We start from the raw sequence: 16,200 nt of genomic DNA, 5'->3' as shown, positions 1-16,200 counted from the left end.
TGCTCATGTAAACTGTGCGCTGGTGGCGTGGCCTGCCGATATTCTTGCCATCTTTGCGTGTCATATAATGGTGAGCTGTTCTGAAATGAATCGAATAGTTCCAATCCGACAATATCTGCATCCAATTGCATACAGGCGCGAGTCAAACGTGCCCCGATTCACGTCTTCGTATCACGAGGTCAGCCCGCCGCCCAGGCACCGCAGAGCGGCCGCAAACTTGACTGGTCCTGCCCTCTTGCGTCGGCCGCTGCAAACATCGCCGCAGCGTAACGATGGCTGTTACTCTGACGACGCCGATCCGGTGCATAATGCTGGTGTTTGCGGGGTTTAAAGCGATAACAACAGTTTAATAACATCTGAGTTGTTTGAACGCGGCGTTAATCCATGCCAAGGTATGTGAGGCTCCAATAAGAACCATCTTTAAATATTCCAGTGCGATCCACTGGCATGGCGTAGCCTAACAGGACTGCCATAACATCCATAGGCCGACCAGAGTGGAAGAATATATAAAGGTTGTATATATGTCGAGGAGAGTTAGAGCCTTGATACTCCTTGGGTGCCAAGAGCCGATACTTAACGCTATCTTACCACTAAGCATAAATTCTAAGATACATAAGCTACTCCGAATAATGCATATTAAAATGCTACCTAAGTAGTTAGGCAGTCTACCCAACAGATTTCAGTCCAGAGTAAATGCTTCCGTACCCAGTTCCCCTTCCCACAGAAAGCAACTGGACCAGAGTCACGGCCGGACTGCCAACAGCGCGCCAGGGGAACGTCGATGGCTCCACCGCAATCTCCTGCTTATCAGTGGGTCGAAGGCCTCTACCGTCGCCGTCCTCCACGGAAGAAGAGTTCAGAGGGAAAAAATCAGTTTTCTCATCTCGTCCATCAGAAACAGAACGACGAAACAGAACGAAACAGCCGACGACAGAAAACCAGTAGCATGAGCAGAAGACATCTTTGGAAGCTGCACCTATGCAAATTTCGTCAGTCTGACACACTTAGGCGAAGACGTGAAAACAAGGACGCCTAGCTCCCCCCCCCCCCCCCCCAGCCCTCTACTTGAGAAATTTACCGTTGCCTCTACGGCGCTGCGCTGTTGGCGTCATCGCACCGCTCCCAATGTCCGCGAGATGGCACTGCGAGCGGCTGCCTATCGGAGAGAAGAGGGTGCTACAGTAGCTGAATGCGGCGCCAAGCGCACAAGTGCCAGTCAGCACCGCTCTAAAGCACGTTCAGAGTGAACCGGATGACTGTGGCGTGCCGCCGCAGCAGTCGGAAGGCGCTCCACCAGAGTCACCAGGGTCAGGTCACCAGGGTCGGGTCACCAGGGTCAGGCGTTCGTCGAGGATGGACAGCCCTCACGCCACGAGAGGGCACCGCAGACGGCCGCGGGGCACGGTCACTCCCGGCGCACTCCCTACTGCCGGCCGCGAGAGTGCGCCGCGGGCGGCCGCAGGGATGCGTTCGCTCATTCTTTACGCCACGGGAGGTGCAGCGGGCGGACGCAACGGACTGCTACTCCGCATGAGAGGGCGCCGGGGGCGACCTCAGGGACGGCCACTCAGTACGCCACGAGAGGGCGCCGCGGCCGGCCGCAGCGACGGCCCCTCCGTACGTCACAAGAGGGCTACGCGGGCGGCCGACAACACACACCGCTGCGACCGATACCAGCCGACACATGACGCAGACGTGCACCCCACAGCCGGCGGCCCAGCGGTCTGTGACCATTACAGCGGTGGTGATGGGTGGTCTGGTGGGGCTCGCGGCAGTCGGAGGTCCGACGCACTAGGCGGCGGACACAAGCAGCAGAGGTCGGCAGTGGACATTTGGTCGAATGCATGAAGTGTAGCAGTAAAATCCCTCATACTTTTTCCGGTCCAGAATTTTCTGGAAGGTTCCGCGTCTGCTTCATGTCATCTTCGCTGGATGGTCATTGGGATCTTGCTTGGGTTCACGAGTTCAAATCGTGTACCGTTCACAGTCGTCTGCGACAAAGGCAGAGAGAACACACCGGTGACCTACTAACTTATCGGGTTTAAACCCATCCGTTTGCGTATGTTTTATCTAGTTTCGAGCGATCTCGTCATATTTGGATAATAAATGAACAATTGTATTGAGTGGCATTGATACTCATCAGTTCCCTGCCTTGCAGTGTGGGTGCCACCACCGTATTCTGTCGTGGTTGCAACGTCTCCAAAATTTGTGAATTAACATAAATGGTGAGCGCATTGGCGGCATTATGAAGGAACCCTTTTGCAATATTTGTAATGACTGGTGGACAATGTTTACAAGAGCATCGAGGTGGAGTGATGGTAAACAAATCATGCTGCATAAATTGACTCCATGGAAATCGAAATCAGCCGTATACACCTTGCACAAAATGCACAAAATATCAGATGAAGGTCACCGCTAAGGCATACCTTTGCCAGTTTTCCAGCATCCTGTTTCCCTAATAGAGCAAGGCACGGCTTAAGGTTTTTACGAACCAATCCCATACAATTGATCGACTTTCATTCATTCCACATGATAATCCACGTCTTCCTAACTTCCAAAGTTCATGTAGTCCAGCTCGTCACATAAAAATGTAACTATGGACCGGTTGCCTCAATGCTCACTTTTTGTACATGCTCAGAGTAACATTTGACACACAGCAGAGCCAGATCCTGAGCCTGTTTGATGGCAATCCCATAGCGGCAACATCTCACTGAGCTAGATGTCAGTTTTTTTGAATTGGTGAGAGCATACATGGTGGAGCCTAAAATGAACAGAAATGATGAACCTCGAGGGTACGCGGAAAATGGCCATTTCGCTCCTTCGTCCTGGGATGTGATGTGACACCAATCACGCCAAGTACTCATGCTAGTGATGATCGGCACGGCATATCTGCCATGCCCAGCCATCTGGCATATAAAATGTGACCGCTCACCGCGCCTAAGTACGCCTAACCAATTAAAAAGCCTGTTAAAATGGGACAGCCCTTTTCAGCTGAGTGTATCGGTTAAGCCCCTGCCCTGATAGGGGGTCGATGAGGGAATACCTCTCCGGTATACCGCGGAATTGCGCCCAAAGTTTCAGAAATCTATGAAGCATCTATTGGGCAGGTTTTGACACAAAAACCGTGACCCTAGGCGTTCTGGTTTCGGAGAAGCGGCCGTCTTTGAGGAACACTACACAGCGATCTACGGCCGGCGCTGGCGGCAACCGACGATGCCGCGGAACACGCGCAGTGGGCCGACGATGCCGCGGAACACGCGCGGTGGGCCGACGTTGTTGTATTAATAGAATCATGCGTTATAAATGTATGTTTCTATGTTTAAACACATCGAACTAACACCATCGTGTTACGAATTGAACAAGGAACACGTCTTTTTAGGTTTGTGTAGTTACGAGGCATCGTCTCACATGTATGAGGCAGTAAAGCTGAATGTGCTTGCGGACGTCAGATATGAACGACTTGACAATCATATGTATATATATATATATATATATATATATATATATATATATATATATATATATATATATACATGCATAATTCGATCGCCGCGCGCCTAATGAAATGATAGAACTTTAATTACGCCATCATGGTGTCAAGGAAGTCTGGGTTGCCTTGAAAACAAGGAGCTAGAATCGCTTTTGAACCAGGGTGAGAGTGAAAAATTCCGTCGCAAAAAGACCGTGCGGGAGTGAAAAAATCAGTTCACAAACGATGGAATTTATGCACTCGTGACTAATGGCTCAGCAAACAAATACATATTTTTCAACTTGGCATGGAACGTAATGCCAGAAACCTGAAAAAACTGTTTTGTTTTTTTAATATTCTGGGCCATTTAAGTAAAATGGAGTACATTAAAACATTATAATTTCATGACAGGGTACTGAACATACAAAATCATTTACACCAATAATTTGATGCTGCACTTGTACATAATGCTGCACAACACATAAATCAAAACACTTACAATCACTTTGAACCACTTATTTTGATTGCCATGGTTAGCCTATCCTCAAGGGCAATAACGGGTATGCTCCATAAAACAATCTCTCTTCTCGAAAAATAACAAACCTTTAGATGACTATGCCAGTATTGCTGCTAGCCTTTTCAGCTGCACCAAAGTCAGTCCATTTATGCTTGTTTATTCATATTTAATGACCAAGTTTGAGATGTTGGCTTCACATTTTAAATGGATGGTCTGTCTACCTCTTACATACTAATATCTAACTCATATTATAAGTTGTATGCAGCTTAAAGTACTTCCTGTGTTAAAGACATAGTGCGTTAGCACAGTGCAGTCATCTGCCAGTCAGCAAAACATCACAACTATACAAAACATCTGGTAAAAGCAGCCATAAGGGACCACTTCAAGAAATTTGGGGCAACTTATCATCAAGAATATGGAACAAATAAGCCCATTGCCTGCCTTGTGGCATCATAATTTGTCTTAAGACAAAACTCGATGGATTCAAACAGAAAATGACTAACTCTGGTTGAAATGTGTTGTGTGCTAAATGCTAAATCTGCTAAGTGCTAAATCACGTGTTGAAAGCAGGTAAGATAAGCAATTACTTAGTCCACAGGAGACTTATTGGCTTTTTCCTGCTCCCCAAAACAAAAATTCGGTACCTTTTGCATGGTTTGCTGGCAGACAGAATCATCCCACTCGCCCCCTAAATATAAATTGCCCGTCAACCTGCGAGATTAAGGTGCGAAACAAGTAAGAGGTGTGCATGATAAACATCTCCAGAGGGCAGAATTTCGCCATCAAACACTTCTGTATTAGCTGCGTCAGGTCTGTCCCAGAGCTCTGCATGGAAGCATTAGGATAGCTTGTCAGGCAGCCTGGTGAGTTAGACATCCGAAAGGCTTAGATTTATCATTATTGAGCATCGCCATGAACCAAGAAAACTGTTAACCGAGGGTTTAACAGGCCAAAAATGCCGGTTAAAATAAGTTCCGTGTTTCAAATTGTCTCCTTCATTCCCTGTGAATTATTCACTCTTGGGTGCATATCAAGCATGTTTGGGCGGCTGGCGAATTAATAGAATTTATGTATGAAATACGTGCAAATTTGCAGTTGGAGCATCTTGCAGAAAAAATGGTCAACATCTTAAGTAACAGATGGTATCTCTAATGGCAATCTAAAAGGAAGGAAAAGTCAAAGTGGTATCACACCAGTACGGTACCAAGAAAAACAAAAGTAGCAAAAAAAAATCAAGACTAATACTTTTCTGGCAAAAGTTTGTAACCTGCTGATTCGACTTAAAATCCGTTAGCATAAGTGCTCAAATAGTGATGTTCATCTTGTAAATTTAATTTAGAAGACATTGCTTGAATTTTTCATTCCTGCCCTTCGGGAGTGATGCAATTTAGTCGTCAAGTTTCTTCGGGAAAAAGAAATACGTGGAGAAAAATTCTCTCCCAGGCCTTGCTCGCGTTTGCACCAGGTTCTGCTTTCGTGGTGTGGTGGTGAGACCAAAAAGATATGGGATGCGTGAAAACCTTGCATTTGGCACACAGCTGCCGATTGTGATGCATTTTGCAAACAAACCAAACTTAATACGTGCAAGCGACTGGAGTCGCTGGGGTTCTTGGGCTTGGAGGTATCTGGTGCCCTTGCTCTGTGCATACATAGACATGATTCGGATGTAAGTTAGGCAGGACATAGCCATATGCGTTCAGGTTCAGTGGAGCATCTTTTATGCTTGGTGGTTTCAAGTGAACTCGGTTTTGGATGCCATCTGAAAACCTCAGAAAGGGAAATAGGGGTTTTGCATGTGTGATTAGACAATGTCAGGCAAGAGTGAAAAATTCACATAAGATATGGGGAAAAGGAGTTAAAAATTATTCCTCATAGGGTGCTGCTTTACACTCAAAGTCGGCAGTTCTAGGACACTGCTTGAAAAAGTCTGCCCGAAATATTCTGCACATCTTCGCGAGCGTGAGGCTCATAACCTTAAGGATTTTAGGTATTAGGAAAGGTAAGACTGTGAGCTGCGCCAAATGATCCACAAGACACTGTTTCAGCTCCAAAACCCCATACAGATGTGAAATACTCCCTTCAGAAAGAATGCACCCAAGCTAGTGTACTTAGCCTCCCACTGCGGAGAGCCTGGAAGTGATCAAACCTTGAATCGCCGGCATGAGGAGGCAAGGGCTTTCTTTAATTACGTCCAAACTTCAACCTCAGAGGCGGTCTATGGACGTGGAGACTGAGGAGTGTACAGCAGCGAATAACAGTTTACGACTCGCCGAATGAAGAGGGCCTAGAACGTTATCTTGATAGCCATCAGGCTCGTTCTGTGCATGTTCCAGTTTCAGGTATGCAGGATCGAAACCGGCCAACCGCTATTGTTTGCCCTCGTATGGCCGCCAGCATTTCCGTCGCTGGTTGTAGCAATTTAAACGCTAAACATTCAACCCACATGACAACCAAAACACGTCCATGAAAAGCGTTGCAATTTACGAGAAGACCACGCATTCGAACAACATTCCATTCAATACACAACCCCACGTTCACCGCCTTATACTCGGTACAGACCCGTTACAATGACGCCACATGTTGTAAAGCAAGAAAAGGTACGTTTCTGGGTAGTTTTTTATATAACTGGCATGATCTCCAAGCTGAACTAATTGTGATGAGTTCGGCTCACGTCTACACCCTCAACTACTCAAACTTCTGGTGCTTCAGACATCTTACAGACACAACTCCTCACATCCTCGCAGCCCAGTAAAATGTAGAACGATATTTTCAAGCCACTTTGGGCTTCCACCAGCATACTCATAAATTCAGGCCGATAGTTTCCGCACTTTGCAGCGCACTGTGTGGACATCCCTCCCCACATACAATGGGGATGTTCTGCTTCAAGAGGAAAGTACCTGCTTCACTTTGGTCGATGCACCTGGGGCGAACAAACAAATAAAGCGCGCACAGGGCCAGCGCGTCCCTGTGCTTCATGTCGCAGTCAAATTCCGCCCGATCACGAGACTGCTATTTGCTATTATTAACTGCAATCGCCAATAGCCAGCTACACTGCCGATATTCGCCTTTGTAGCCACGCATCGGTTCTGGAAGATCTGGCGTCGGGCTGTCAACCAGTTACAGATAAATTATTCGCAAATGTGACGCCCAACGGAGCGAACATCGCAAGGCGTCCATCGCGGAAATAAGTGAAAGATTTCGCCGGCGATAAGGGGCTTTACACCGAGGTGAAACATGACTATGCCTTTGCGTAAGTTAGTTCAATATTCTAATAACCAATTAAATTAATGTTGTGCAAACAGAAAGTTGTAAAATGTCAGGCGATAAGGATCAACAATTAAAGAAAAAACCAGGTATCGACAAAACAAAGCATCAGCAATTTAAAAAATCAGGTATTTTTAGATTAACAAAATGCTGAACTCGGAGAGCAATGAATGAATGAATGAATGAATGAATGAATGAATGAATGAATGAATGAATGAATGAATGAATGAATGAATGAACGAAGCTTGTCGTTTGCTCCCAAATGTCTGTTTTCAGTGAATTATTCGGACTGGGTCTTACGGTCCAAGGAAAGATCACGTCCAAAATATGTTCATCATCATTCTTGTTCTGGACGTGTAGTACGGGTATATATATATATATATATATATATATATATATATATATATATATATATATAAAATGCTCATTTTTTCTATTCTATTAGCTTGCACCATCATCAGTAAAGCCAATTAAGATGAAATGTGCCCTATTGTAGTGGCTAACGTTTCTAATCCACTAAAGGCTGGTCCATATGTCACCGACAATTTTGATTCAGTTCAAGCAATACGCATCCCAACAAAATAGTGCACACCTACAAGAAATTTAGGAAGCTATACCCAGCTATTTTTGAGATGTAGCCAAGTACCAACAGCAACAGCACTGGCCCTGATACTACCCGGATATACCCCCGTACCAACAGTAGTATCACTGGCCCTGATACTACCCGAATATAGCCCGGTACCAACAGTAGTGACACTGGCTCTGATACTGCCCGGGTATAGCCCAGAACCAACGGCAGTACCAATGTGCTGGTGCTGTCCGGATATGGTCCGGTGCCAACAGCAGTACTACTAGTTGTCGCCAGTGGTACTGATGAACCTGATCACCTTCATTGTTTGTGACATGATCTGTTTGTCAGCTTGGATATTTATCTGGCAGGATAAAAGCATGTAGGCTGCTGCAGCTACTTGCCAGTGGAGACGTTCAGTTACTTGCTCGCTGCATCTTGTTATCAATCTGTTATGTTTTATCGACATGTTTTACGTAGGAATCTGAAACTCTTCGTGAGGCAAGCAATGGAATAAATGTCTTCCTGTAAAATGTATATCTACATTTTCAAACTGTGCACCGAGCAGACCTAAAAGATACAACTTTCAAGCATACTGCTGTGAAAACCCCAAAATGCACAGAACAGATGCCTGCAAAATTTGTCTGGAATGGCTATCAACTAGAATGATATCCGGCATAGTTGCTTTGTACAATTAAGCAGGTTTAAGAAAGGAAACATAGACGAGGCCTTTTCAGGTCAGTCAGCTTTTGTTTCGGAGGATCTATCATTTGACTTTGTTCTTAATGACATAATTTGACCGTAGGATTTCTTTTTCATATGTTAGTACTTTATTAGTAACTACCGTCACGCTTCAACCGGATTTCTCCAAGCCATCAAAACTATGGAGCATGGGGTCATGTTCAAAATATCTTTAGATGACTTTGCGCTTTTATGTGCTCCAATCTTTGCAGTGTGGGTCCCTTTTGTAGTTATATCCTATCCCAATCTGTGCCGCTATCATTGGAGCTGCTGTGAGGTGGCCGATGATATTTGAGTACCAATCACCAGCACATGGCTGGGAGGATAACCATACTGTTGTAGTAGGATATCATAATCTCGGATGCTATATATGGCCATTTGAAGGCATTTCAGTTTTCTGAGATGCCTGCATATATGACGGTGGAACAAATGGCATTGCGACCAGTGCGAGACCCTTACTTGTTGGTACTTGAGCTCTGGTCGGTGTGTTGGGGTATGCTGTATCAAATAAACATGTACGCCCAGCAGTGTTTATGGGGTCCGCACCCAGCGATCCCAGTAGTGGTCACACCCATGATGCCAGCGTACTTCGCTACCGGCTGCAGTGAATCAGTCGCATGGCGCCATTAGTGCACTTGACTTTACCGTGTCGTAAGTCATGCGACAATATTTGCACTTTTTGAATGAGAACGGTTTTAGTAAATGCCCCATACCCATCTTACTCAGTTGAACTGCTTGCTGCAATGCTTTTCTCTTCTTTTCATGTTTTCTTTCTTCTGATCTTTTCTAGATTTTTTTCAGAATGCATCTTCAAAAATAATATTTTGACTTTAAGGGAAACCACTTTTGTGATACAGGGGAAATTATTTACCTCGGTTTACGATAGCAGGCGTAAAAAGCGGCGTTCATGGTTGGCTAACCTTACAAGATAAAGGGGAAGGTCTGTCGTTTGTCCTCTTATAACTCGAGAACATCCGGTTATATATGTCAGAAAGTCACATTTCCCTAATCAACGTGGCAAGAGAATGGTTTATGTAACAATTTGGGCTAAAATATAACGACCAATAGAACCCGCAGATAAAATGATAGTTCCAAAAAGAGGGTTCTGCTCATCTGTTTATCCGGGGCTTTTCACAACTTAAAAAGCGAGGAGTGATGAGCGTTGCATCGTTAAGCTTATCACTGCCAAGGTAAGTACACCACACGAAAAACAATACAACAGATTGCTAACCACCTCTTACTAGTTGCCAACGCCCAAGTCGTCAGCCATAGCAGCCTGATCAAGCTTTCCTTTGGCGAAAATGTATACTTTGTCTCCTGTCTTTTGGCCAAGGTCTTCCTGCCCCAGACAACAGGTATCATGATCCAACCTAGGCGCAGCGATTAGTTCATTCCGGCGCCAAAAACCTTATAACTCATGATATAAACTTTAAGCTTCTGGAGAAGCAATGGTGAGAGACAAGGATCTTAAACTAGATCGATGCTGAACTGCCCATGAGAGCTTCTCAGCCGCCTGGATCCATCAGGACTGTCATCACACAGCTTGGTGTTTAACCAATGCGCGCCATCATGCTCATTTAAAGCCAAGATCCCCAGGTTCTGCAATGGCGACCACTCCGCGGTGCCACCCTTCCTGCCAAGGTGAGAGTCAGGCGAAGTCGTGTAGCATCAGCAGCTGAATGCGTCGTAAATCCCCGATGGCGGCAGCCAAGGCCAAGAGAACGGGATATTCATGCAAAAAATCCCATTCACCCGATGTGACATGCCCGTCGATTTGAAACGAGTTCAACATCTTATCTAGCAGAGTTACGCCTTGACTGAGAACCAAAGCCAGGACCAATCACTGGAGTTAGTGGGTCTCAACCGGACTGAGCTATTGTTCTCCCAGGGCCAGCCTTACGTCGGCTGCTTCAGAGTGAGTAGCCGTCTTCTTGATCCTGTCACAGGAGTGCAAGACCAAGAATGTCGTGAACAGCAAGCCGGTGCAATGGTAATATTTTTTTTTGGCGTAGGCATGCAGATGCAGCAGGACCACAACGCATACCGGTATCCAGCATGCTCTTGGCCATCGTCATACTGCGTCGTGCATGGCCTCAGTTACGCGCGTTTCATTTGTCCTCTACCGAGTGTGCCGAGATGGGAAGCGGATTACAGTGATGTGCTTTGGGGGGGGGGATGGCTGCACGTGACCCCACTGGCCGGTCAGCTGATCAAACGGTAATGCAGTTGGACGTGGTGATCTGTTTAATGTCGGAGATCCTCAGAGAGTAAACTGAGACTGGTGTGTAACTTATGTTTATTGCATTTTACCCTGTGGCCCTGGTCTCTTTGAACCTATACGTTCGGTGGTGAGATATTCATGGATTGTATCAATTTGTTGCCCAAACAACTGGTTTGTTACCGTTATTTGCATCGGGAGGTGTCTCATTATTAAGTGCAAATGCGAAAACGAATACCCACGACACATGTTAGATCAGTTTTTGTCGTTATACTGAAAGGAACTCTCCAGAAATGTCAATTTCCAGAATCGAGTGGGGCGCTAAGTTGATAAAGCTGACCTAACCTATCCCCAACGTCTGATGTCTACCCGGGTTCCGATCAGTTTAATGTACATCATCGATGCAAAAAGACAAAGCAAGCTAAAAGAACAATATTTCGCCTATTTCAGAATTGGGACGCTTTATCGTGGACAGTCGGCTGGACAGCTGACTACCAGCAGCGACTCAGCTGTTGTGAATCCTGGAACGACAGGAGGCCATCTTGAGCACTTTTTGTCACGATGTGACGGATGTGTAATCCCTGGTGACTACCGCTGTCGCTGATCGTGCTTTTCCATCAATGAGCAGTTGATTACTTCCAGCCACGATTATGCAACACTGTTTGACACTGTTAAGGGAAACACGGGCCAACTTTGATATGGGCCGTCCCGCACTTTTAAGAGCTGGCAGATATCGTAGCCAGATGTTTTTTTACCCCAATCGAGGTATTATCACGTGCAAAAGCTTGCGAACATTTGCAGACGGGCCTGCCAGATAAGATGTTGGCATGGCGAAACATTAGGTAGATGCATGATACTACTTTGCACAGCATAGACATGATACCAATAATGATGTGTTTAGGTATTTCGCGTACCAATGACGGTTTTACGAAGGATGACGCTGAGAAACTTCTGAGAAAAGGGAACAAATTACGTATGTTGTTCAGTGCATTTGCGAGGAACATTATTCACATAGACAAGACAATAGTAATAGCCCTATTCCTTGGAGAAAAACCAGGAGAATGGAGATTTATATGGATCGGCTGTTGTTTTCACTTCTGCTATTGTTTCGATAACGACATGCTGCCCAAATATATCTCCATTATCCTGTTTTTTTCCGAAGAATAAGACTGTCGATACTGTCTTATCAAACGAAAATAGTTTTCAACGCTGGTCTTCTAGCGACACACCCTTTATGAGCGGTTTTCGGCGGACAATATTTTGCATACATCTAAACACAGTTGTTGTGAATAGTTCTATTTTGATAGAATTGTGGTTGGCTGGCTTTATGCAGAATCATGCTTTTCCGGGCAGGTATGCTACCATATCTTTTCGTACCGAAATTTTTCTTATATTTTTTAAAGCATGCATTGACATGTCGGACGCAAATGCGAAAAACAAGCTCATATATCCTGATCCCGTATCTAATTATAGGAACGCAGGGATTACGGGGCTTACATACTTCAACACCTACACGATTAATGGTTCTTGAATAGACTGATCTTCAAACGCCGCCTTGCTACACACAACATCGATGTAAACGATAGTGGCGCAGCCGCCATCAAATGTGCTCGGCAGATCCATGGCGCTGATCGCCAGGCCAAATACTTTCTAATAGTTTGGATTAATTTAAGGAATGGCATGAACCGAACATATCCATAGGGTCTCGTTCCATGCATCAAATGCATTCTTAATTGAAAGCGCAAGGCTTTGTTCTTGAATATCAGCGAAACTGCTGGCCATCACAATTTCCTCGCCAGAGTGTTTAGTATATACTGAAACGTTATAATAACGTCGTAAATTATCTTTTTAAAGCACTTTAAATAATCTTTTTGTGAAGAGGACTAAGAGCTAGGATAACTTTTCTGCACTTACTTAACCCTGCATTTTCGTTTTGTTCATACGCATTACGGGGGCTCGGAGGGGTATTGGAGGAGGAACTCAAATCAGCATTGGATGGGCTTTGCGCCTGCCCTCCCCCTCCCCCCTCCCCCGCTACAAAATGCATATAAAGTGACGCCCCTTGCAATTATCTCAACCTTCGCAGTGGATCTTTCTTCATTACTCGGGCATCATCTGACATCCTAGCAAATCGGTAAGGCATATTTGCACTGCTATCCTAAAATCGTCAGGATTTTGGAAACAATGCTGCATTAAACGACGGTTTTTGTTTAAATCTAGAATGCAAGGTAGGAAGTATGTCATGTTATATACCTGTGGGGCCTGGGGACCTCCAATGCTGACTTCAAATTTCCCCCTCCCCATTCCTCTCTGAGGTCCCCAATGTATATGGGCAAAATAAAGAATTATACGGCAAGGGAAACAATGAAGAATATCCCTGAGCTGTTAGGAAAGGTGTCCGAGCACATCACTTCGTGCCGCGCTCATTTTGTCCTGTTGGCGTTTTCACGCTAGCATCATTAGACAGGCGGCTAATTTTGTACCAAATCTGGAGCGAACTAAAATTAGGAAAAGCAAAATCGGGTTTCATCGTGTGTTGTCTGGGCTATGACCGCTGCGAAAACTTTGTTTTTTGGTGATTATGTGACTGTTCGTCATTTTGCATCCGCTAATCTAGCCTTTCAGAACAAATTTGTAAAGAACAGGAGGACGTCAAATGACGAAATCAGTGCATTCCGACAAAAAAGAAACGCCTCCGGAACAACATTTACTGACTATTTTGACAAAACTCATAGCGTTCCAATGGTTTTGTTCCTGTGAACACCGTTTTGTCATACATTTTACCTCTGTCCAATGTCACCAGCGTAAAAAGGGCTAATACCAACTAAAACAAAATACCAACTAAAACACGTCGCGAAACGGATGGTTAGACATAGCCTGATGACAAGAACATGTTTAGATCAGAGCGGCACTTCACAGGACTGAAACCTTTAATAAAATTGGGGCGGACGTCATTTCTTATTTTCAAGATGTCTCAGTATTGCACCTGATAAGTGTCGGGTTAGACGCATATGACTGGAAATCGCCGCATCGTAAGGCAAGTGCACATCATATTATCAGAAAGAAAATACTGGAGTGGAGCGGACACTTCCGGGCTTAAAACAAAACGCCATAGCGGTGTTATATACGCATGGAATACACCGTGGAACGAACAACAAGTGACCGCTGCATGCTTGACTTCTGCCACCGCTGCAAACACTGACACTGAGCCCGACGGACGGCCGCTGCATGTGTAACCCCAGACCGACGACACATGAATGCATCGGTGTCTAGTCATAAAACGCCGGGGCTGTCCCGGTAACCCTAGGTCAGCCCCGGCCGGGTGAGGGGCGGCACATGACCTGGTTGGGACTGCAGATCGTTTATGGATTTGCATCCATTCATGAACCGTTGCAACTGAGGCGTTTGCTGTTAGCAAAATTGGTTGCAGCTTTGCAGCCGAGCGCCAGCGCGCCTTTCGCATCACTTCCGGAGTAACATCTTTCAGGCTTTTTTAGTTTTACCTGACTAGAAACGATCAATTCAACTCTTGTCTATCCCGGTTTGCGTGCTTTCTGATCAAGGCCGAATAAGCTCCCTGCCTAACAATGCTGGTATGGAAATGGTTTGTCTTGTTTTGCCAAGCCAAGTCCGTCATATGCTGTGCGAGCTGGTAAATGCTAGTAAGTAGCTAGGTTTTCATGAGGTTACTTCCAGTATCATTCCCAGTAGAACAGGAGTTTCGAGTTGAGCTCAACTTTCCATTATCTTATAGCCTCTGATCAGGCTGGTTGGAAATAATGACTTAGTGAAGTGGATGCAGCAAGTGTTCCAGGAGGACAAATTTATCAAGATCACATTTTGAGGGGTAAGGTTTTTCACAAACATACATGAACATACCAGAGCGCCTTCCAACTTTATGCACAATTCAGTTCAACCGGCCCAGAGTGGCGCGGCCAAGGTGACTTCATGGGGCTTACCCTCCCCCTCCCCGCTCTCCGTCATCTTCGAGTGCAGTTTTTCCCCACACTTCTCCATACAATTCCAGAACATGGCTATCAGGAAAACTATTTTTGGTTTAAATCTCACAGACACTACCATCGGCAGCGACACGTAGACTGCCAAGTTCAACAGCTAGCAACGACACCGGCAAATTACTTGATGCATATCTGCGGTGTACGCAGCGAAGCAATTGGTCAAGGCACCGCGGCAAACCAACAGGGAGAGCTCATTGATACGCTAATTACTGTACCTATAAGTGCTGGTGCGGACCGTTAATGTGTTCGCAGTGCATAGGTAATGGCACTGGGGCTGGGATTCGCTCGTGAATATTAGTCCCCGCCCCCCCATCGCAAGCTATGGTTGCCCCCCCCCCCTCCACCCCTTTGCTACAGCACCTGGTTGCGCCCCTCCCCCTATATTCAATCCGCGGTTTAACAGTTTTTTACACCTTTGATACGTTGCCAACTTTCGGTTGTCCACCCTATGCTGGTCAGTTTTGAGCTAGATCGGTTACGAAACCTTCACTCGTCTTCTACCCGAAAATGCATTCCGATGCTGCTTGTACTTATCTTTCATGTGCATTATTTTGCGACACCGGTCGGTTTGCTTCCAAACGTCTATTTCGCTCTCAACATTCCAGTACCTCAATTGGATGTCATGATTGGCAGCGTGATCACATTTTTTGGACCTTAAGTGCGGTATTCCCACTGTGATGAGGACATCCGTGAAATGCTTCCATGGTGTCATGCGTGCCTGGATATTTTCTGTTTGAGCGGCGCAAAGTAGTTTGCAAGAGTTTGCGTGCGTCTGACTGAGACACAAGAAGACGTGATGTCTTCAAAATGGCACAACTTTTAACTGTCACTGCAGGGAATCGTGTTGAACGTGGCTAACTCAGTTCAAAGCCCCCACAGTTGTTGAACAGTAAGGTTTAAAGGCGCCCAATCGTTTTGAGACCGTGCGGTCCATGAAAGGTAGGCCTGAGAGGGCTATCGGCAAGATAGTCCGCTGCATAGAAGGGTGATTTTCAAATTTAAGAATGAATGGAAGTGGGTTTCTAAATTGTAAGGTCAGCAGTGGCCACATTAACCGAAGGTCTCACTGAATAACACCGCTTTCAGGAGATCCGAGTATCTAAGAACTCGCCTGGTTGTTACACGTACCTCATCTGTCAGCTCTGCCAATTATACAAACTGCAGCGCTCTGAAAACGCTGCGCTTCTGCGAATCTCTCGTCGTATCTGGCTCAAGGCCTGCGGTAGACCTTGACGGCAGCCGAGTGACGCCAGCCCCGCGCGCACGTCGGATGCCGAGACTTCCAGTCAGGCTGTTCCGCTTCACCGTCGCAGAGGCGCCGCCAGCGCAGGCGTGTCAGGGCACGACACACCGAGCTAACTCATGGCAGGGGGGACCGGATCGGGGCGCGGGGTCGACACGTGTCAG

The 16,200-nt window shown here is 45.9% G+C and overlaps 1 protein-coding gene across 1 annotated transcript in view; it reads right to left on the bottom strand.

The window, feature by feature from the left end:
• Positions 1-1,227: 1,227 nt before the first annotated feature.
• LOC119107957 (mucin-2) overlaps positions 1,228-16,200 on the bottom strand; it is a 20,630-nt gene continuing 5,657 nt past the window's right edge. Inside the window, exon 4 of the mRNA XM_037231548.1 lies at positions 1,228-1,288. Coding sequence (XP_037087443.1) covers positions 1,228-1,288 — 61 coding nt within the window. The remainder of the gene's footprint in view (positions 1,289-16,200) is intronic.

The sequence above is a fragment of the Pollicipes pollicipes genome, unplaced genomic scaffold, assembly GCF_011947565.3.
Source record: "Pollicipes pollicipes isolate AB1234 unplaced genomic scaffold, Ppol_2.1 Scaffold_6686;HRSCAF=7923_pilon_pilon_pilon, whole genome shotgun sequence".
Classification (NCBI taxonomy): Eukaryota; Metazoa; Arthropoda; class Thecostraca; order Pollicipedomorpha; family Pollicipedidae; genus Pollicipes; species Pollicipes pollicipes.
Note: the sequence above shows the minus strand (reverse complement) of the source record. Positions and strands in the feature narration are given on the sequence as shown.